Here is a 24350-nt window from a genome sequence, read left to right on the forward strand (position 1 = left end):
GTTTGGCCCCTGAACTAAAATGAGTTTGACACCCCTGTGCTACAAAAACATAGACATGTATAGATGTGAGACCATATAAAGTCATATACATTAGTATACAAGTATATATATATATATATATATATATATCAGTTGTGAATATTTGATGACAGTCTGGGATGAGGATGATGTATGAAGCAATTGTCAACCTCATGGACTTATAGTAAGCAGAGCTTTGTCAAACTTTGGTGTCTCTGCTGAACTCCCACCAGGATAAAATGATCTAATCTCTGACTCCTAATGTCTACAAATATTCTAAAATGACCTACTTTTAAAAACTTAGTTAAGTAATGATGATATGACGTGTGTGCAGCTCTCACTGGAATATGGCTGGCTGACGGCTCAGAAGCACAAATATTAACACACCGCAATTATACCGAAATTGCCTATAAGGTTATTTAGCCTGGGTTTGTGTATGTGGTGCAGAGAGAAATCCATTCTCCTCTCTCTAAACACCAATGATTGATTAGCAATCTGAGATCCAAAATTGAATGTTGATGAAGCGGCGCGTGTTTCCACTGGTGTTTCCACTCAATGCTGCTGCTGTGTCCTTTCTTTGGTGATTCACCAGAAGCCGTTTTCCTGTTCTGAATCACTCCCTGCTGTTTACTGTCAGCACGGCTGCTTTTGGAAGTAATCTGTGCAGAAGCCGAGGTTGTAAACTCAGGCTTTGCAATGTATCAACGGAATAAAAAAATGAAATCCCACAATCCTCGGGGTTCAAAGTCTATCAAGCTTCTTTAAGTGGGAAGTGCTTGATTAGTCCCCGCAGCTGTTTGTCCCATTTCATGAAGCTACGCTGGATTCAACCCAGCGTGCTGCACGACACACAGATATATCCAATATAGTTTATGCAGAAGCTTTGAAATTAAGTTCATCGACGGCTTCAGAATGCTTCAAGGTCAATGTAACTGTTGCTGAATCGGCATTTCTGCTTTGTTTTCTTAAGAATTAATGTCTTAAACCCTGATTCCTGTAAAAATACATTAAATATTGTTATTGACTGTGTTGGAAATGGTTTACTAACGTACTACTCATACTAGGTCTGACGTCAAAATGAGTATGTGGTGCCTTCACATTAGATAGTATGAAAAGATTGAGTACGCGAGAAATACCCGGATGTATACTATATCGCAGGGTTTCTCAAATGGGGGTATATGTACCCCGAGGAGTACGCAATGGCACTGCAGGGGGTACTTGAGAGAGAGAAAAGTACATTAACAAATAAAGTCTCAGTCTCGGTCCAATTCCAGACGTGATATGACCGGAAATGATAAAACATATAGAAATAAATCTATTCAGGAGCCACTAAATCATTGTTTTTCAACCTTGGGGTAGGGACCCCATGTGGTGTCACTTGGAGTTTAAATAGGGTAGCTTGACATTTCTGAAAAATTTAAATTGATTTTTGATACTTTTTTTTTTTTTTTATAACTAATACTGTCACTTTGTGAAATATAAATCTAGTTCAACTAAAATATATATATATATATATATAAATCTGAGCTCAAACATAATGAAGACAAAACAATTCTAGAAAAAAATGTCTTTTAGTCACCAGAAATTCTTTATCAAAATGGAGTCACGATCCAAAAAAGGTTGGGAACCACTGGATTAAATACTGTTTCTTTCCACACGTTCTTCAAAATGTGTGTTGTCACTCGTTCATTCCATTGTTATGCTCTGTAGATGTTTTTAATTTGTTTTCTAAGCAAAATGAGAGAAAGAGCCAAAATGGATTGAGAACCACTGCTATATCGGGACATTTCCTAAGTGTGCACGGTGGACACATTAGTCATACTCAATCGTCCCATGATGCATTGCAAGCGGAATGTAAAATTGTCCTGAGACCTGCTTCAAGCTAAAAATCAAATATTCCCTTTTCAAAATAAAAACATTTCTTCTTGTCTTCCATTAGTTTTTTTTAACTCTTTTGTAAACAGGGCTCTTGTTTTGAAGTGAACCTGAAGTTTTGCCAATAGCACAATGGAAGGTCTCTGAATATCTTTGCAATGTCGGCATGAAATGTGTTTTCCATGAGTTTTATGGATGAAATGAGCACATATTGATCTTGTACTCGGTCACTTTTAAAACGAATAATCATGGTTTGGCACTTGGCGGAGGTTTGCGCTCTTTGAGTGCTCTTGTTTCATTTATTTTACTTATCATTATTACAACAGATGTAAAGAGTATTCATATATCCTAATCAAGTAGAAGTACCGTCACTTGATTGAAATTGTATTCAAGAACAAGTAAGTCATACATAAAATACTGAAGTGCTTTTATTTTTGAAATGGTTCCCTTGCGTACTGTGAATATCTCATGTCAAGAGACCAAATCTTGCACAATTGGAACTTAATTTATTGAAGGTTTGTCAAAATGTACAATTTCTTTTAATAAAACACCAATGAATTAAATTCAAAATGTAATTTTGTTAAAAAAAGCTCAGGCTCTAATTATAGATTAAATCAACGCTGTTTTGGCGCAGTGCATTACATTTAATCTGATTGGTCGGCTATGATCTGATGCATTGGATTGTTGTCTGGTCATTTCGTTTTTTGTAGTTTCACAATGTCCGTTGATCATTTTAACACTAAAAATAATAATTCACTCAGTAACGGTTGGGTGTAGAAATGTAACTAATTACTTTACTTATTTTAAAACATACTTAAGTACAAGTAAAATTACTGATTTAGAAGAAATACACAAATAAGTACCCATAAAAGCAACTCAATTAGAGTAACTTGAGTACTTGTAGTGTAATGCATGTTTCTTTCACCTCTGATTATTACTTCATTGTGACGAGAAGCTTTTCTCTATCAAGTGATATTTGAATTGAAAATACTCTTAAAGGTTATCCAGTTTAAGTCTCTGGGGACAGACATGATTCCGGTCAATCACAGTCCTGGTCAGGACACTGACACGTTGAGATTAAACCAAAAAAATGTGTGATTTTAAAAGTTTGAACAAAGTAAAAACTTAACTAAGTCAGTGATGGCCTTAGGAAACCCTGCATCTTGCTTTTTTCCTCCTGTTGAATCCTTTCAAACATTCTCTGTGGTTTTTTCACAAATACATTGAACTCAACGTTTCTCTGATGTTGTCTCTCACGCTAGCTGTCGCACTGTAGGTCGAGCAGATAATGTACATTACTTATACAATCTTCATCTTGTCCTCATCTCAGTCATTCTTGGCACCCTTCAACAATGGCTGGTGACAGCTGGGGTGCCATTTACTCATTTTAAGGGTCATCAACTTTTCATGGCTTTGCTGGGTATCTCTTTATCTACAGTGACAATGTTAACCTAATTATGTGCGGCATCGTCGCACTCATCTTGGTCAGGCTCACGCACAAAGAGATGAAAAAGGCCATGACAGTGAAAGATCGTTTTCATGCCTATTTCTGTACGCGCCACGTAAGAATGCTCCTTCGCTCCTTTTTGAAGTTGTAAGGAAGTGACACAGGGGGCCGTATGAGGCCACGCATACAGATGAAAACGCACGGTTCAAGAAGTAGGTCTTTTCTCTGGGGCTGAAACCCTTTGGTGTTGCCTTTCATTTTCATTCTTTGTCTGAAAACCATGTCCCTCACAGTGAGTCTCTAAACACAGACACCAGAACACAAGCTGACATCCCACGTTACCGTCAGCACTCGACAACACAAACCAATGATCAGTGTTTAATACCAATCTAAGCGTCTGCCTGATTCTTGTCAAAATATTGTACCAAATTGTTTCTGGATGATATAGAACAGTGGTTCTCAAACTTCCCACAGTCCTGTGCCCTTTCAGTCATTTAACCTGTAGCCATGTACCCCCTCAACCAGTGTTTCTCAAATAGGGGTACGTGATGGCACTACAGGGGGTACTTGTGAGAGAGAAAATGGAAAATTATGAAAACCCTAAAACTATGTTGTTTTTTTTAAGGTAAAAAAGATAATCATATTAAAAATGATGAAAATGATCTTGATTAAAACATGAACTGAAAATAAACAGGTCAGTCTTGGTCGCTCACCGTGCGGTAGATGAGCAGAAATGATAAAATCTAAAGAAATAAATTAGTTCAGGATGCACTAAAATACTGTTTCATTTTACTTATTTACATTGGGATTGTGTTAGCACTCATTCATTCCATAATTACGCTCGAGGTGTTAATTTTATAGAATTATGCACAAATTGTTGAAGTCCAACAAAGGGGGTACTTGAATTCAGAAAATAAGAGCATGAGGGTTCTTGGGCCAAAAAAGTTTGAGAACCACTGCCCTTTCCTAAACACACTTTAAAAAACATAATAATGTAATGTCATATACAATGTAGCCCTACAATGACATTTTTTCTGTTGAGGAATAATATATATATATATATATATATATATATATATATATATTATTGCAGTCTTAAATTGTTCTCCGTGCAAAGTATATTTTCTCAGAAGTGATCCCAATCCTACTAAAAAGTTCTAAAAAAAATAAAAACCCAAACTAAAGGCTTGATCTGAATCAAAACCAAGATTGTATTACGTGATCTAATGCAGTGGTTCTCAAACTTTTTTTTGCTCTAATACCCCCTTTCTCTAACTTCAGAATTCAAGTAAACCTCTTGTGTCTGACTAGAACATTTTGCTCAGAATTCTGTGAAAAAACCACTATAGATCATAATGATGGAATGAATGAGTGATAACACACATTTTAAAGAATCTCATTTTGTAAACAAGTGGAATGAAACAGTATTTAGTGCCTCAATAGATTTATTTCTATAGATTTTATGAATTCTCATCATTTCCTTCCTGGTGTGGGACCAAGATTGACTTTTTTATTTTCAGTTCATGTTCTAATCAAAATCATTTCTATCATGATTTTGTTTTTCTGTCATTTTGTTGTTGTTTGTCTGTTCTTTTTATCATCTCTTATTTTGTGTTTTTTTGTTGTTTTTGTGTGTTGTTGGCACTATTTAAATCATTCTCTCTGTGTGTGTTTTTAGTGTTGTTTCTAATGTCGTATTGTATGTTTCTCTGTTTTTTTTGTGTGTACTTTGTAGTGATTTTGTGTATTTTTCTCTCATTCAGTATGTCTTTGTTGTAGTTTTGTGTGTTGCTAGTAATAGTAAGTATTTTTCTCTCTTCGTACGTGTGTCATTTTGTGTATTTTGTTGTTGTTTGTCTGTTGTTTTTATTATACAGTATATTTTTCTTTGAATTTTTGTTGTAGTCTTGTGAGTTGCTGGTAATATTTAGCATTATTATTTTTAACTAAAGATCAACATTTTAAAACCCCATATTTGTATTGCTTTTATTTGTTAATTTTCCTCTCTCTTTTTCTCAAGTAGTGCCATTGCGTACCCCTATTTAAGAAACACTGATCTAATCCAATTGCGTAAACCATTTTCAAGAATTGATCCAATCTCTTATCCAATATCCAGGCTGATTAGTTTTGAAAAACCGGGCCCTGATCATATGTCTAGATATTTGACTCAAGATCAACAGGCAACATGAAAAACAGCTCTTACATTGATGTCCTCCAGGTTCAAAACGTTCAGGTTCTGATGATTTCTTTTCCATATTATAGGAGGTCTCTCCTCTCCAGTGATGGCGCAGGTAAACACGACACTCTCACCCACAGTCACTGTGGTGGTGCTGAATCTCTGGTCCTCGGGAAGAGTGAGCAGGTACACGTCTGTGAATAAGAACAAGAAAAAAAAGGTTAGAGTAGAATATATCAAGATGATGAATGGATTTATTTTTGCTGAAAAGTTAAAGGTTAGCGAGCAACAGCACAGGAGACAGAGGAGGGCTGGTTCTTTAATTGTTCTGCTGAGGGTTCATCTAAACAATCACTAACAGATTATTCATTTATTTCCTCAGAATGTAATGCTTGTTTTAAATAATTATATTATTTGGCAAATGATAAAATAATAAGTGTTTTAACAGTTAATCGATGAAAGTATGCTTTGCATAATTAAGTCGCAAGTTGGAGCCATACTGCCCGTTCTCTACTCCAGCTGACCGACTTACAGTATTACTCTAATCCAAGTCTCAAAGATGTGTGACGCACCGTAAGAAAAGCATGAACAAGTTCCCCAGGGGGCTTTTTGAGTTATTTATAGAGGTTCTAAAAGTGTGGTTTCTAAGTTTTGCAATGGTGTCACATGGAAATCAAATGATATTTGAAGAGGATATGGCCATTTGAATGTTGGCAGTCTCCAAAGTAGTTCAGTGGGAAACCAGTCCTCAAAGTTTCTCAGAGGGTTTCTCATCTATCCGAGCATCCAGGTGGTAGGAAGTAACGAACGCTTTGCATTTGGCACACACATCCATGATCAATACCTGTGCCTTTTGTAGCGTTTGATCAAAGTGCACTGTTTCATTTTTTTCATTATGTCTGAAATGCAATATTCACGTCACAAAAGACGTGAGGTAAAAATCATAATTGATGCTTAAGTAACCATGTGTTTTACTTTATTATTGGCCCAATTCAATAACAAACAGCTTGAATAGCGAAATAAAATCACTTTGTTAATCAGATGTGGATTCCACTTCTTTAAAACAAGAAAGCCGCTCTACACTAAGAGATTGAATACAAAAGTTACCTTTTTGATTAATGTTCTTTGAAGCATTGAGTGCTTTTTTTTATGAGGACAATTGCCATTTTCTCAGACAAATAAAGGTTTTTGTGAGGCTGACTCCTACTTTTCTCTTGGTGCGTCACAAGTTTGTCATCAACTTTTTTTTAGTCAAACCATTTTTTTCTCAGTCCTTTGTGATTTTTGTCCAGTATTAAGTTAATGGCGGGCGAGCATGGTGAGGTCACTGTTTCTATGCCCATAGGAATCTCAATGATTAAAAACCTTTCACAGACAGAGGTCACAGAGTGCTTTACATATCAACTCATTCACACACCAGTGGGACAGAGCTGCCATGCAAGGCACTGCTAGTCAACCACTGGGAGCAACTTGGGGTTCAGTGTCTTGCCCAAGGACACGTCAACACATAGACTGGTATAGACCAGGATCGAACCCCCAGCTTCTCGATCAGAGGACGGCCCCTCATGGTCGCCCCATGAAAGACTTTTAAAAAGCCAAATCTCTACATAGCAATCTTATACTTGGGTAATAAGTTGTTTCATACTGTGATAAGAAAACCTATAAAAGCTATTTCTAAAGAAAAAAGAAAGCAATGAATTCATGTAAGATGATCAAGGCAGACATGTGGGTGGACAGAGTCTATTGCTCACACGAAGGTGACATGTACTTTGTGGAATCACACCTTTCTAGTTTAATTATATTGTTGTATGATTACATCATAGCAACATCAAAAGTAACTTTCCCTTTAAAGAGTTGTTGGCATGCCTTGAAAACACTTAAACTAGTTGATATTAGTTAGAAAAGTGATGCACTGAAACTATCGAAAAACCACATATGTTGCAGTATCTGATGGCGGTTGGGGGGGCGGGGGGGGCTAAAAGATGCTGACCTAAGCAGATCTTTCCGTAACCAGACATTTATTGAAAAGCTGCATCAAAGCGAAAGGAAAAAAGACTGTTAAGCTTATAAATTGATCAACTTCTTCTTTGCATCCTTGGTTTGCGGTACACAGAGGAATTGACTTTATGAAACACTTTGAACGTCCAGCATGTATTGATTCTCACTTTCACTTAATGAAACAAGAATAATTAAAACATGTGTCTCAATTATCTGCTGTTGTGCAACAGTTGTTGATCTCTGTGTGTGTATGCACGGAAACAGCGCAAATAATAGGAGAGAATAAATCAATTTTTTTTCACTCAAGACTGCATTATTTATTATCCAAGTTTAAACTCTCTCTGAGGACTCTCTGTCCAACACAATGTGCAGCCATAAAGAGGAAACCTAACATTTGCACCGTGGTTTAATATGAGAAATATGCAACATTTTTTTAAAACCGCACATCGTATCCGAGGCCTGAAACGAGTCGTGCTCTCCAACGTTGTAAAAGCACAGGAGTGCATACTTTAATGTGAAAGCAGCAGGCGGGGAGATTCCCTGTGGAGACGCATCCCTTCACCTGGTTCGGTTTGCGCTTTGCCTGCAGTATCCACATGATTTTATAACAGTTTTCAGGTAACAATGAGATGTGTTTCCATTCTGGCCCAACACGGACAGTAAAGAAATCATAGCAATAACAGCCTGGGGAGCTGATGTGAGGTCAACACGGTTAAGGATGGTAAACACGTCCTTAATTTTAGGGAAACAATGAGTACAATGTACGCTGGGCTATTCTTTAGTAGTGTTATGTAATATGGCCGGTGAGAATGGGTTTTAATCTTTCTCTTGGGTAATGAACAATGGGGCAAAAGGAGAGAGACTCAATTTGTTCTGCTCCTGAGGGCATGAAATACAAAAGCTAATGAAAAAGCAGGTCCAGCCGACACCGTTTCCTTTCCACAGTTCACAGAATGAGGATGAGAGCGGCTTCAATTACAGGCTGACTCCCGCGGCCCTCTCACCGACAGCCCCTCGACGCTTCTTTAACCTCTTCAATTGTTCCCGGTCTTTGATTCACATGTCGGCTCTTTGAACTCTGAACTTGGACATCCTGTTAAATCGTGGCCAACCACACGGAAATTGTGAGACAACTAGTAGATTTGTGAGAGGAAAAGCTCACAGATGAGACTTTACAGTGAAATCTAAAGCTAAAGAGAAAGCTACGTTTTAGATGATGTGCTGAAAAAGTGTACGTTAAAATGAAGTGTGACAATTTATTAATTAGATCGACTTATATTCCTATGATTCAACTACATCTATCTGTGCTCCGCAAGTTGGCCTTCGATGACATTAATTGATCTAAAATTGTTTTAAAAGGTAGTCAGTGAATTCTATCGATGGGATTTAACCCTCCTATTATCCTCAAATATGACTCTCACATTTTACCCTTAGGGTCAATTTGACCCCAGGGATACTTGCCTCTAGAAAATGATTTTCAGAATATTGTTAAATTGTTTATTTGTTGAATACATAAATAACCCATTGACAATTAAACCCTGACCTGTTCTCTAGCGCCACCATCAGGCTAAACTTTTGAATTAAAATGAATTTATCTTTAATAGTTTTCATCCAGATTTTGTAAATAGCAATAAAAAACAATAATTACCACAACAGTATTTAAACCCTATTGGTTGTGGTGACGACGTGACTTTTGCTACAGCGCCACCGTCAGGTTAGATATAGTGTAACTTGAAAATCTTATATCTAAATCTTTTCTAATTTGAGGTGATTGACGTTGGCGTCCTTCTCTTTCCTTTCCTAAACATATGTATTTACTTATGTTTTTCTCCTTTTTTGTAAGATTTTGTGTTATTCATTGTATAGTTATTCACTATATATAGTGAATAAACAGCGTGGGGTCAAATTTTAATAGTAAAGACATTACTGTCATGCGGGAGCAGACGACAAACAAAAACAAACAAACTCCTAGATAAAACCTATTCCATTTGTTAGACCTTTAATTATTAAAACCATTAGATGGACATAAAGTCATTATCATAGTGGTATAATATCTTGTGATGGCCGTGCACAAGGAGGCATTTTCGTTGAATAATAATCACAATTATTTTAGTCACAAATTAAATCATGATTATTCAAACGATTAATTGTCAAACAAAAACATAAACAAAAACTTTTTTGTACAAAACAATGTAAAATATATCATTTAGTCTTTGTAGTTGTCCATATGTTTGAAATAAAACATATGTCAAATAATATATATGTATATACACATACAGTATGTTTTATTTTTTGAGCATTTTTTCTCAGTTATGTTATTTTTGTAATCGTTGAGTGTAATAATCAAAATCATAATCAAATCTTGATTAATTTCAAAGCCTTAGCAGAAAGTCTTCGCTTATCAACATTTTTGTTCTTGTTTCATTCTCGGTATTCTCCATAATTTTACCTCAATCTGCAAGACATTCAATTACGTGCACATTTGGATCTTACTGTATAAGCCCCATAACAAATATGTACCATTATGTTAGCACAACTTTCAGTGAAAATACCAGAAAAGTGTTGGGAAGTCACTTTATTACATTTGTTAGACATTTGATTATTAAAACCATTAGATGGACATAAGGTCATTGTCATAGTGCTTGTGATGGCCGTGCACGAGGAGATATTTCCGTTGTCATGTATGTAGTGCATCACTTGTGGCTAAATGAAACAAGCAGTTCTGAAATGATACGTGACGAGCATCACAAGCTTTCCCTCATTGTGTCTTCTCAGCAGTTATGATAATGTGGCATTACTTATGAGATGGAAGATGTGTCATTACTTCAAACACTTTGGAGTTTGTGTGTAATACATGGCATGACATTAGCAGTTTGCAGTGGAGACACTGGAGTAATAGAGGAAACACAAAAGAATAGTAACAGAAAAACAGCAAAATGCTTTTCCAGTAAAAGCCAATTATAGGTTTCACATTGATTTCACAAATTCTCTAAAGCTCGGGAAGCATTTCTGATACATCTGACAGAGTTATGATTTGCTTTTGAGGGAGAGTAAAAAAAGTGTGTCTTATGCACACATCTTACTTTTGCTTGCACTGCATGAATGGAAGAAAAGTGAATATTCCTGGACAACACTTCACCCTGCTTTACTTTGTCAGCGTCTTTATTTGTCTTGTTTTTTGGGGTTCTTTGTCCAACCTACCTTGTTAGCTTCTTAACTTAATAGTTGCCTGGAGTCACAATGATTAACACAGCATCAGTAGATATGTCTTACTTTAAACATTAGAACTGTCAGAGTGACAGTTCTAATGTTTAAAGCTGCAGGAGACATATTTATAGTGTAGGCTTCATAGATCAATAAATCAAAGATAATTCGCATTAAATGTAAAAGGTTGAAATTGTCACTGTTTTGATCCAATAGACACTTGGTTTATTGAGAATGGCTGGGAAGATTTTGAGCATTGCATTGTGGGATGTGGAGTCCCATAAAATGATGCATAGAACAGTTTTTTTCTTAGATGGTTTTGGTGATTTCTTGCATTTCTTTGCCAGACAAGGTGATCGATAATAGAAAAAAATCATAATCACGATTATTTTAGTCACAATAAAAATCATGATTGTTCAAATGATTATTCGTCAACCAAAAAGTTGTTTATTTTTTGTACAAAACAATGTAAAACATATTCTTTAAACAAATAAAATCACTAAAATTTGTCGCAAAACAAACATTCGCCGTTATTTTGCCGCAACTTTCAGTGAAAACAATGGAAATGTGTTGGGAAGTCGCTTTGTCAGAGGTTTTATTGGGGAAAATACAAGAAATCAAAGTAGGAATGAAATAAAAACAATTTTATGCATCCGTCTACAGGATGGCACAACATTTTTCCATCAATGAAAATCAGTGTGTTTACAGTGTAACTAAAGCCCCAAATCACTAAATAGAAATGTATTTGGATATGAGGTAGTGTTGTAGAGTCTTGTCTGACTCTTGACATTTTAGTCAAATAATTTAAGCTGTTGTAATGTAAGAGTCAGTACCCTCTATGGGTTTAAACCTTGCTATTACAATCAATATTTGCTATTACAATCCAATTTATTTATAAAGCACTATTAAGAACAACTCAGTTGACCAAAGTGCTGTACAACAGGGCAATAAAAATACAAAAATACAACAGTGCAGTGACATCACAGAGTACAATTGGAACAGTAAAAGTCACCTTCAACAGTGGTATAACGCCAAAGAGAACATGCGTGTCCTAAGGTGTGATTTAAGAACAGGAAGGGAGTCAGCCTCATTCCACAGTTTGGGACCAACTACAGAAAACACTCGGTCTCCTTTAAGTTTGCGATGCGTCTGAGTGACAATAAGCAACGCTTGATTGGCTGACCTGGGGAGTAGGACACGAGCAGGTCAGACAGATAACGCGGGGCAAGACCATTGGGGCATTTAAAGACAAATAACAGAATTTTAAAATCAATTCTGTATTGGACTAGGAGCCAGTGAAGGGAAGACAGAACAGGTGAAATATGATCATGTTTTCGTGAGCCAGTTAGAAAACGCGCTGCACCGTTCTGAACCAGTTGCAGGCGCGTGAGCGCGGACTGACTGATGCCGGTGTACAGAGCGTTACAATAACCCAGCTGTGTTGTGACAAAAGCGTGGATCAATATTTCAAAGTGAGTCTTTGAAAGTGAGGACTTTCTTTGCTAGTTGCCTCAAATGGAAACAAACTTGCCTTCACCACAGCACTGATTTGTTTGTCAAATTTAAAATTTTGATTCATTTTCACTCCAAGATTTGAAACATTGGGCTTGACAAACTGACAACAATTCTAGGTTTACCAAGACGGCGTCACCAGAATTACTTGGAGAATTACTTGGAGAACTTCAGTCTTTATATAATTGAAGTGCAAACAGTTAGCAGACATCCAGAGTTTGATTTCATCAATGCACTCCAAAAGTTGAGTGGTACTGAATGCATTCTCACACTTAAGGGGCACATAGATTTGGCTGTCATCAGCATACACGTAAAATGACAACCCAAATATACGGAGAACAGATTCTAGCCATAGCAGATCTAATGAAAACAGGAGTGGACCGAGGATAGACCCTTGCGGTATGCCATACGACAGTGGAGGAAACACAGTCCTCAACTTTGACGCAAAAACTCCTCTTTGTTTGGTAAGATCGGAACCATTTCAAAACACATCCCCGAATGCCAACCAAATTTTCAAGACGACACAGGAAAATTTCATGATCCACTGCATCGAACGCAGCGGGCAGGTCCAACAGCACCAAAGACACAATGTGGCCAGAATCATTAAACATCAAAAAATCATCAAAAACCCTTAATAAAGCCGACTCAGTACTGTAGAGGTTGTGAAAACCAGTCTGATAAACCTCAGGGATCTCCTGCTCATCCAAAAATGTCTTCATCTGATTGAAAACAATTTTCTCCAAAAATTTTGACAAAAATGGGAGCATGGAAATTGGGTGAAAATTAGAAGGATCGTTAGAATCAAGGCCTGGCTTTGTAGTTAATGGCTGAATAACAGCATGTTTGGAACTTGCAGGCACCGCCCCATCCACCAAGCATCCATTAATATAATGCAAAACACAGGGTGCTATTGTGGTAAAAATGTCTTTGAACTATTGACTGAGACTGGTGGTTAGTTACGTTGTGGTGGCTTCTTGCGTCACGAACCACCATTGTTGGCCCCGCCCCTTCAATAAAAATCCACTTGTGCATTCTGTAATCTGTGGCGAGTAGGGTGGACTGAGATAATTGTGAACAGAGAGGAACAGTATTGAGTTAGTAGTTAACATAGCATAGATTGTTCTTTGGAGATTTTCTATGATAGAATGGACCTGTGTTAACAGCTCCACATACAGTTCTAATTTTCAGCCTAGATGCACATGAGCCAAAACCTCAGGGTTTAGTTATTTTTTAAACTTTGGAAAAGTTTTTGTTCATTGCAGCATGGAATTTGGAGTCCAATAGAAAAATGTAAAGCGACACCGAAGCAGACACGTTGCTTTAAGAAGCTTTTGTTTATTTTAAACTAAATTCTTAATTTGATTTTGACTGTGATTCTTCACCAAACAAGGAGGACAGTAATTCACTTCACATCATTTTGATGTCACACCAAATTTAGTTTCTTCCAAAATATCAACATCTGCCATGTTTTGTCAACAACTTTCAATCTGTGAAAATACCATAAATGTCATGGCAAATTAAAGTTCCCTTTACAAAACAGCATAAAGCAAAAGTATGCGCAATGCATCAAACATCTCTTTTTTTGTGTCAAATATCTAATTCTGTCAAGTTTTCCAACCACAACATCAAAAAGTTAAACAACATCTTGATCTTTTTTAGGTTAGAACAAACCAAATCCACCATAGGGGATCAGAGAACTCAACATGAACGTGAAGTCTTTTCTTGTCACTTTTAAGTCTTTGGGTACACGCTGTGAATGCACTGCATAATTTGGGGGGGAATTGCTTTTATCTGCACATCAAAATGTCAAACCTTAAAAGCTTGAGGTCTACGTAACCATTTAACATAAGCACTATTGATTGTCGTTGAAAAAAGTTTGTTCGAGGAATATAAGACTTGGCGTGATGGAGGATTGTGTAAGAGTGTTGGCTAAGCAACCCTGCAATGTCCTCCAGCTTTGTACTGTTTTTTACTGACAGCTTTGTTGCCTCTAGTGCAAGAACAGATTTAGCTTTGGCGCTCGCCAGCACACCATCCATGGAGGCGAGTGAGGTAAATCAAAAAGTCCGGACCATATCGTTAATCCCTAATTACACATCGGACTGTGAGCCTGAGCCCCTCAGGCCTCAAATTACACTGAAAAGAGGAGCCAGTGCCACCTTCTTATTTGATAAATCTCTCACAGACAGGGTTCCCGTGGATCCTTAAAAAGCCTTAATTGTCATTAAAATGTCTTAAATGGGCAGTATTGTGAAAAAAATCCTTTATATTGGTTTTGCTACAGTGATATACACCCCTTTAGCCTCATTCAGAGGGCCAAAGTTGAAAAAGTTATGTTTTCCTCCCTCCCTTGTTGTTCCACATTTTGTGAAAAGTCAGCTCCAAACGGGCGAGCTGGATTTTTCTCGTGTTGTGACATCACATCTCAGAAATTCCTCCTCCTGGCGCCTCCTACTATATAAGAATGTGAGCTCCTCCCTCTCAAACTACCTGACAGCTAAAACACACACTGCGGTTTAATATAGAATATATATTATACTTTATTGTCATGCATGTAAAGCTACATACATGAAATTTGTTCTCTGCATTCAACCCCTCCCTGAGGAACAGTGGGCACGGTGTAGCACCCAGGGAGATTATCCAGTTAATAGATAAACTGGAGTGCAGTATGAGCGCTTGCAATCAGTTCCATTTTTAGTAGCCGTTATACCGCCTTTTTTTCACCTTTGACAAGATCTGATGTGTTTGTGACCCAATGTGACGCAGTGGTTGGACAAAACAGCGGACTATCATCCTAAATTGACTAATCCCTGCTCAGAATATGTGCAAATGAAAAGAAAGCGACGTTGCAGCTCCACTGAATGATTGAAACTGACTGACTCCGCTGCTGATGTGATAAACACACTGTGGAGCAGCATTTGTCAGACTCACAATCACAATAGCCACTTAAATAGCCATGTCTTTTACTGTAATGTGCAGTTTTTTGGCTGAAAACAATAACTAGAAAGTGTGGATAGCAAAAGACAATCGCTATGGGTCACCCTCTCCAAGAGCGAGATTTAGAGTGCGTCTACAGACACGCCCACTCATGCAAAGGCATGAAGGCCCCAAAACAGCCTGTTTTTAGAAGTGTCATTAAAGTGACTTTTCAGAGGCTAAAACTCAGAAAACAGGCGAGTTTTAGAAAATTAACCTCAAATATTATGTTGTTGTGGTTCTTAAAACAAATGGAGATGGGTGAAAAATAGCATTATACTGGCCTTTTAAATATTTTTTTTCAAAAGTCTTGATTTTCAACACAAGTATGATTTCATGAGTGCAATTAGTCTCACATTTCAAAATAAATGGTAGCATTATTTTTTTTTTTTTAAATATATAATTTACCGCAAAATCATGCAATCATGACAGTGGAACCAACAACAAAATAGTGACGTGGTTGCTGTGGGACTCGTGCGTGTCATGCACTCGTGCGTGTCATGCTTGTAGCAACTTTTAACAACATGGGGAAATATAAACAAAGATTTTTCTTATTAGTTTTTTTTTAATTTATTTATTTTTTGTTGTTTTATAGATTTCTGGCTATTTTTGTTGTCATCTGTGTGTTTTTGGAGTGCTTTTTGTTTTTTTGTCAATTTTTTTGTGTGTATTTTACTGAAAATGTGTGTATTTTTGTGTGTTTCCTATGGGGGCTGTCAGTGTCCAATCCTTTCACGGACGTGATCCTTTCCACGCATGCGCGTAGACTACATCACTTCCTTCACTCGCAATCTTTACGACAGAGCTCCTGAGATGTGATATTTGAATGTAAACCGATCATGCACATGTAAACTATTACATACATATTACACACTATTTTATGGTGTTTTTTTTATTTTTTAATTATAAAAAAAAAGACAAAAAGGAAAAAAAAACACCGCAAGACGATACATACAAAAACGGATCAAAACATAATACAGAACAATGACAATCAAAAACCAAACAGAAAATAAAATAAAAACCAAAGTGAATCGGAATTCCCTGAAATTCATTTATCTTTTAATTATGTTTTGAAAAGCATCTACAACGTCCTGCTGACATAACAAAATGTATATTATATATTCACATGAAATATACATTAAAAGTGAAGACTGTTTACGCAACGTCCTATACAATGAACACAAAATTGTAATTTTTCTTAAATAACAGGGTTTTAACATTGTAAATAATAAGGAAACTGCTGTAAAATAGGCTGACTGAATGTAGACGCATTTCACGCATGCGTTGAAAGGATCAGTCTTGCGACAGGGGCCACCAGTTGCACATCTGCACTCGACCCTGGAAAAAATGGACCCTCATCCTATGTAATTGATGTGGCGTTTTTTTTTTTTTTTCCCCTAATTGTGAAGTCGGTCTTAAATTAAATTTCAAATGGTATTTAAAAAGTCTTGAATGGAATTTTACTGAAGCTGTAGGGACCCTCCACAGTGTGACTCAGACGTGTTTTTGCTGTTTTCAACTGCATGCCTTTACTTGTCTTGCACCCCCCGAGGAGGCTCCCATTCAGAACGGATAACTTCCCTTTTTCCTTTCTTTCTTTCTCCCCTCCTCTTTTCCAAAGGTCACCCGCGAGCTCGCTTTCTTCTTTAAAATCTGCCGATAACATCTCACGTTACTGACCGCTCAGCAATGATAGAAGGAAACATGTTTGCTGCTCACAGTGTGTTCCACAAGCATTCAGATGCAAGGCGGCGGTAATTGAATAGTTAGCGAGGACATTATTGAGGGACAGCAGATCTATCCGCTACCATCGCAGCGCCACAAGGAACGCCAAGTGGCTTCACACTGGGCTTCATTGTTATTAATATCAGGGGAAGTGGAGGATTGTGTATTCAGCATAACTTTTTCCTAATTCTTTCTTTGTTTTGTGTTCAGACGTATTGAATTTTGCATACCTTGATTGTTCAGCTTTTCTGCTTTGAGTTTTTATTTTGTCTTTTCTTTGGTCGTAATGTGTTTGGTGTATTTGATTGTTTTTCATTCAAATTGGTTAGCCCCACACTTATACTATACAGTCAGTGTTTATCCAACTCTTTTAAACATCATACATTTTCAGTAGGGATCGACCGATATGGATTTTTTAGGGCTGATGCCGATACAATTTTTTTTTTTTTTCCATTAGCCTTAGCCGATGACCGATATGGACTGCCAATTTTCTTGAGCCGATACTACTTTTTCTTCCTCAATTTACATCATAAAAATGACACAATGATGATAACAATTGGTACGAGTCTTTTTTAAAAAAGTAACATTTATTGAAATTAACAAAGTTGAGGTAGAACGACAACAAGTAAAAAATATTTCTGCTCTCTGTAAATAAGCCCACATCGGCTGATGCCAATACACGTAAAAAACGCAAAAATGTATCGTCTGTCACTAATGTCCAGCAGATGTTTTGGCTTTAAATATGTGCCAAACTGCAAAAAATCTTACATAATCCAGGTCAGTGGTTCTCAAACCTTTTTGGCTCCACTACCCTTATTTCTCTTATTTCTGAAACCAAGTACCCTTTTTGTCAAACTAAAACATTTTGCTTTGAAAACTGTTTAAAAACAACGATAGAGCATAATGATGGAATGAACGAGTGATAACACACATTTTAAATAACCTCACTTTGTAAATAAGTGGAAAGAAACACTATTTAGTCTAGTAGTTCCCAGTGGTTTTTTTGGGTCGTGACCCCATTTTGATATTAAATATTTCAGTGACCATAATCATGTTTTTTATTTATTAACAAACAAAAAAGAAAATAGTGTCTATTCATACGGTTGCCGTACAGACAACCCCCGGTGCTATTGGTACCTTTACCAAAGTACAAGTCATTAGCGTCTTAGGGTTAGGGTTAGGTTATAACCCTATATCACAACAATTTTTAGGCTTAGGTTTACGGTTAGGTTTAGTCTTAGTCACGTGACCTAAACTGGCTAATGTGGGGCACTGCATATGGATAGAATGTCAGTTTATTGATACGGTGACCGTACAGACAACCCCTGCTAAAAGAAAATGGATGAAAACGATCAAGCGAATCATAATACATTTGATTAATTCAACAAGAGATAGGAAGAAGCCTGTTTGAACATTTTAGTTTAACTAGATTCACAAAGTGACAGTATAGAACTACAATTGTATAAGATTGTTTTAATTTGAAAAAAAACATTTAAAAAATCTATTTTATTTTTCTGAAATTTCAGGCGACTCCAAGCGACCCCACATGGGGTCCAGACCCCAAGGTTGAAAAACCCTGATTTTAGTGACCCCTGAATGCATTCATTTCTGTAGTTTTTTTAATCATTTCTGGTCATATCATGGTGGTAGGACTGACACTTTATTTGTTAATTTTCCACTCTCTCTCTCTCTCTCTCTCTCTCATCTCTCTCTCTCTCATCTCTCCATCTCTCTCTCTCTCACTCTCTCTCATCTCCTCTCTCTCTCTCTCTCTCTCTCTCTCTCTCCTCTCTCTCTCCTCTCTCTCTCTCTCTCTCTCTCCTCTCCTTCTCTCTCTCTCTCTCCATATCATCTCTCTCTCTCTTCGCTCTCTCTCTCCTCTCTCTCTGCTACTCTCTCTCTCTCTCTCTCTCTCTCATCCTCCTCTGCTCTCCTCATCTCAGCTCTCTCTCTCACTCACTCAAGTACCCCCTGTAGTGCCATCGCGTACTCCCATTTGAGAAACACTGATCTAGGTCATAAACTCATTTTTACCATATTTGTTTGCAGAGTGCTCTTTAAGTCACATGACTATTAGTCCACATTCACATTGTTTATGATGGTGTCAAAATCAAACTTGTGAGCGGCGATTTTAAGTATCGACTTTTGTTTGTAAGTCAATCCCATTCAAAGGATTTAAGAGAACAACTTTTGGATGACATGCAGAAGTTACTGTATGTGGTTAAGCAGCTTTAACTATGCGACCCTTAACTCTAACACGACCAGCGTGCTTCCACTGTCCTTACTGTACTATACCAGAGCTGGCAACCTGTACAACTACAAATGGTGCCAACCAGTTCCTTCACATGGAAGAGTGGGCTTCACACATCAAGAGAAGCTGAAACTACTTCACACTGAGCTGCGAAACAATGCTGACAGCCGGAAAAAACATTGAACATCTGTGGGCAAGAGGGCTCTGAATATACACGAAGAAGCTTTTCCGTATGAATGAGTCAAAGCTGTTGTTGGAGCTACTGGAGAATACATTTATCCAATATCAGGTCAACAAGTGACGCAGATATCATCTTCAGCAGCAATGTTTACACAAAAACAGGTTGACACCACCTTGTCATGAGTCCTTGAGTATTAAGTGTTTACTTTACATTAGAGGTAGGTTTTTTATATTTTAAATGCCATATTTGTTTTAATAATGCAAAGAATGACAAGAAAAAAACCCAAAACAAACTAGTTTGATGTATAAATATAAAATAATGGTGTATATTTAAGATTAACATTTTATTACATTTGGGGTTAGGGGTTTGGTTAAGTATTTGATACATTTTCAACATGTTTAGGCCCTCAAAAATGCAATCACCTTTTGTAAGAATAATAATAATAAAAATGAGGTGCATTACAATAAGGCCCTGGAAACACTTTTTACTGTTGACTCGGATGCCAACATTTCAAATGTATTACAGACTAATAATCATTAACCTGTCAAGGGGGCAAAAGCAAGTCATTTTAAGATGGTGATTGTCCATTAACAAGTTATACAAGTGGAAAGAAATCCATGGGTTATTAGAACGCCAGTACTGTATTTACAGCCCCTTCCGGATCATCTCCAACTCGTTCTTCCTTTTGACATTGTCTATCAGCTCACAAAATTTCAATTAAATCTGATCAGAATTTTGGATGATGACCTTCCTCCTCCTCCAGTGGATACAGAAGCCATATTATCAGAGAGGGAGACACTGGTGGGATTGAACAGCTGGGGAAGGTAGAAGTGGGTTCAAACATCTGTGTTGCAATCTGCTCAAGCTTCTGTAAACTTCAAATCTGATATTAAATATTAAATATTTTATTATGGGCTTTTTTAAAGTGATGCAATTTTCAATTATACTCCTACTTTTTGAGTTTTTCAGCTCCAAGTTTGAATGTCACCCAATTTGGCTCCCACCTTTTTATTTAATTTTTTGCTGATCTTCTTTCTGCATCTGAATGTGAGAACCGAAACTACATTTTCACACAGCTCTTCCTCTTTATTTGCAGTTGTGGAATTATTTATGGCAATGCATAAATTATTTATTTATCTGCACTTTTTGCCATTGACACATCTCACCTCAAGCACTGATTGCACTAAAGTGGTTTTGTTTTGCATGGGTCTGTGAAAAAAAAGAGTTCTGATGAACTACGACCTGACCCGCGGAACATCGCTGCGCTGAATAGCACGTACCTCGTTACCGAGAATTCAGTGAAATCAGAATCAGAATCAACTTTATTGACCAAGAGTCAATAAAGTTGATTCTGATTCTGAAATGACTCGGCTCCACCGAGTAAAACAAATGAAATTGTGCGATCTACGTTGAATTGCCTTTGAAACGATATTTCACACAACTATGTTCCGATACATTTAGAAAGGTTTCCGAGAGGCTGTTGACTAACCTTGCCCACAAGATGTATCCTCTTGGTGTTCACAAACACCAGAATCCATTTTGTGCTGTTCCTGCCTTTGCCTTTCGAAGCCGAACTGAAACGATTCGAACCAATCATGAGGCAGTGTTGTGGTTTAGGGCGGGATATCCGGGTGTGACGAAGGCAGACGCGCCAAAGCAAAACTGGCGCATGCACAGTTGGGAGTGAGGAACTAGCTGGACTACTGCTATTAGCATAGCTCCGAATCAAAGTAGAAAGATGTCGACACAGGAGGATGAACTTGTGGACGCTGCTATAAACTCAGTTTTAGAAAAATCCAGCATTTCCTTTTTGATAGAGCAACAGCGAGAGGCTTTGTTGTTGTTGTAGCAGCGTCTCTGCGGCGCATGTTGATGATGACATCATCATTTGTTACCGTGTGATTGGTTAAAATAAATCATGGTGGACAGGCGCTTCGCCCAATCAGCTTCAAGCTTTCTGTTCATGTCCCTCTCTGGCGCGGAAAGGATTCACCAGACACAGACCCAGATCGATGTGAAGAACAGGAGTTAGAGGGAGGGGCTACACATCAATCTGGCTCTTGCCAGGTTAGCTCTTGACATCCGCTCATAGACTTTCCATGTCAAATTACAGCCCGATTCAACGAGCATTAACGGAGGAGTAGTCGATTGAAAAATGGGGCCCCCTCTCGTGGCACATACATTAATATACAGTATTAGTATGTGTCACTGATTTGGTACCAAGAACTGTCGCAATATTTGACTCACAAATAAATGAGAAAACAACTTTAATTATAATTGCTGAAAAAAGAGGGTTAGTCATCGTATCGCAAGATCGTAATCTGATTTGAATTATCTTTGAAACAATGTATCACACAACTATGTTCCCATAAATTTGGAAATTACCGGAAATAGGGGTTCTATCGGTATTCTTTCTCAAAGTAGAAATATACAATATAAATCTTGATTATTTGAACTCAAAAAAGTCTTACCAGAAAGACAATTCTAGGTCTAGGTGTTGATAAAAAAAATGCCACACAGTTGCATTTATTAGCCAATAGCTGCACAATATATGCCACTTTTGGCTTTTTCTCCTCTAAGGGACAGCACGTGTGAGTGAGTTCTGTAGTGTGGCTGGTTTAGGGGAAGATCTGGATTAGGACGCACTTAGCAATCCAACTGTGATTTTCATACTGTTCTGAGCATTAGCAAAAGCAGAGACTCCTCAAACAAGTATTTTAATACAAAATAAGCTATACTTTTTAAAATGTTTTGATATAGGCAATATTTATATATCACCAAAATGGAAAAGTCGATATATTTTGAGTTGTGATATATTGCCCAGGCCTAGTAGGACTCATAGATCAATAAATCGAAGATTAAAAAAAAAGAGATAAAAAAGATTGAAATTGTAATTTGAAAGTTTGTTTTGATCTTCACTGTAATCACTGTTTTATTTACTAAAAAGTTTCATCAATGCATTGTGGGATGTTGAGTGCAAAACACCAGCTTTGGTCACAAAACACTTCTATGCTTCCCATTTAATTTTGCTGCCTGACATTCACTAACTCTCCTACATGTTGTGCACAACAGCCAAGGTCAGGGTCATGCCTAATTTAATGCTGGAGCACAGAAGCTTCTCTCTGTGCAACACCCTGGCAGCGCTTCTTTCATCTGTCACGATAATGGAGAGTTGTTTAATGTCTGACCACCAATGAAAAGTTAACAACAGTCTGTGATAAATGATATTCAAACTGTTTACGTATGATGCACAGACGCATCATTCAACATCAGGATTGGGAGACATCATTCATATCTATAAGATCATCCGATTAAAAAGCCATCCCTTCCTGCCAGACAGTGTCATTATTGCCAGATGAGAGACAACCCTTCTAAAATACATCATGTACGGAACTTAACCCTTCAATTATCATTGGGGTCAATGTAATGTTTATCATTCAAAAGATAAAAGTTAACTTTTTGTTTTTGCTTCATATTTCATGACTTTTCCGAATTTGATAGTATTTTTAAACAGCTCTTTCACAGTGAAAGTAGACGAGAATGTAAACTTATAGTGAATTGCCCCAAATATGTTACAAAAAGGAGATAAAAATAAGTAAATGTTTATGAAAGGAAAGGCCAGGGGTCACCGACATCAACGACTTTTTACTTTTACTCATTACTTTTTTCAACATTACTTTTCCTTACTTTTTAAAAATGAGCTCACTACTCAACAACCGCAAAGTAGTTTGAGTTTTTTTTTTTTTTTTTTTTATTTGTTAGGTTGGTCATTTAGTTTTATGGTTAACATTTTCACATTTTTAAAAATGTTAAAATCAAATCTGCTCTGGGTTTAATTGAGCATTTGCATTTTTGTTTTCTTCCTTGAAACATTTTATTTACAAATTTGATTGAGTGCTAAATTCTCCAGACAATCAAAGGTAACATATTTAATTTATTTTCATGAACCAGTTTTATACAAATTATATAAAAAAAAGGATAGGAATTTGCTGGTTTAAAAAAACCCTGTCTTATTATTGAAGGGACGTTTGTTTTACTTTTTACTTTTTTACTTACGTACATTTAGTAGCATGTACTTTTTTTTTTTTTACTTTTACTTCAGTAAGGGAGCAACTTCAATACTTTTACTTTTACCAGAGTCATTTTTTTTTATCTAAGTATTTATGCTTTTACTGGAGTACTGAAGACTAGTACTTTTGTGATAATTAATTTGACATTTGGATGAAAACTATTCAAGAAAAAATAATTCTAATTTTAAAGTTTGGCCTGATGGTGGCGCTAGAGAACAGGTCAAGGTTTCATTATCAAGGGGTTATTTATGTATTCAACAAATAAACAAAGTGCCTGACACGAAAACTTGGCCAACAATTTTCTGAAAAATAATTTTTTGGAGCCAAATATCTCAAGGGTAAAATGTGTTCTTAATATTTGAGGACAAAAGGAGGGTTAATGTTAGAACTTGTGTTTTTCTTGGTTTCGTGTCAATAAAAGCAGGCTTTAAATATTGCAGAAACCTTTTTTAGTGATGCCATTTTCATGGGGAGTCGTTTGTTCGTTTATTGCTGTTTGTTTCAAAGCCGCGCCTCAACTCTGGATATACTCCAGATCAATGATTTTTACTTTACGATGGAGCTCCGTCTTTACGACAGCACTTAGGTGTTTGCGTTGGATCGTAAGTCACAGACGAGGACCTGCAACAGTTGTAAATTTGCAACATAATGTGTTTTTGTCTCTGGTACACAGTAACAATGATTTATTCAACCACGTTTAAGGAAGTGCATGTCATTTATACACAATGCATATGCATTATGTCTGTAAATGCATTCATCATCATTTTTATGGCAGTGGATTTCATTGAAGCTGCATCCGACCCCATGGTGCACACAGTAAAAACACAGCGGTTGTAAAATACACTTACATTTTTATCCAATCCAATAACATTATAAAATGTTATGATTTTTCCATTAGGCGTTTAATTGGCATTGTA

The 24350-nt window shown here is 36.9% G+C and overlaps 2 protein-coding genes across 2 annotated transcripts in view; both read right to left on the reverse strand.

Annotated features, from left to right (window-relative positions):
* Positions 1–24350, reverse strand: part of anxa5a (annexin A5a) — a 1189405-nt gene that overhangs the window by 568008 nt on the left and 597047 nt on the right. The window lies entirely within an intron of this gene.
* The window catches only part of fstl5 (follistatin-like 5), a 266604-nt gene that overhangs the window by 88297 nt on the left and 153957 nt on the right, over positions 1–24350 (reverse strand). The window contains exon 7 of the mRNA XM_028458956.1: positions 5544–5710. Coding sequence (XP_028314757.1) covers positions 5544–5710 — 167 coding nt within the window. The remainder of the gene's footprint in view (positions 1–5543; positions 5711–24350) is intronic.

This window comes from Gouania willdenowi, chromosome 10 (assembly GCF_900634775.1).
Source record: "Gouania willdenowi chromosome 10, fGouWil2.1, whole genome shotgun sequence".
Taxonomy (NCBI): domain Eukaryota; kingdom Metazoa; phylum Chordata; class Actinopteri; order Blenniiformes; family Gobiesocidae; genus Gouania; species Gouania willdenowi.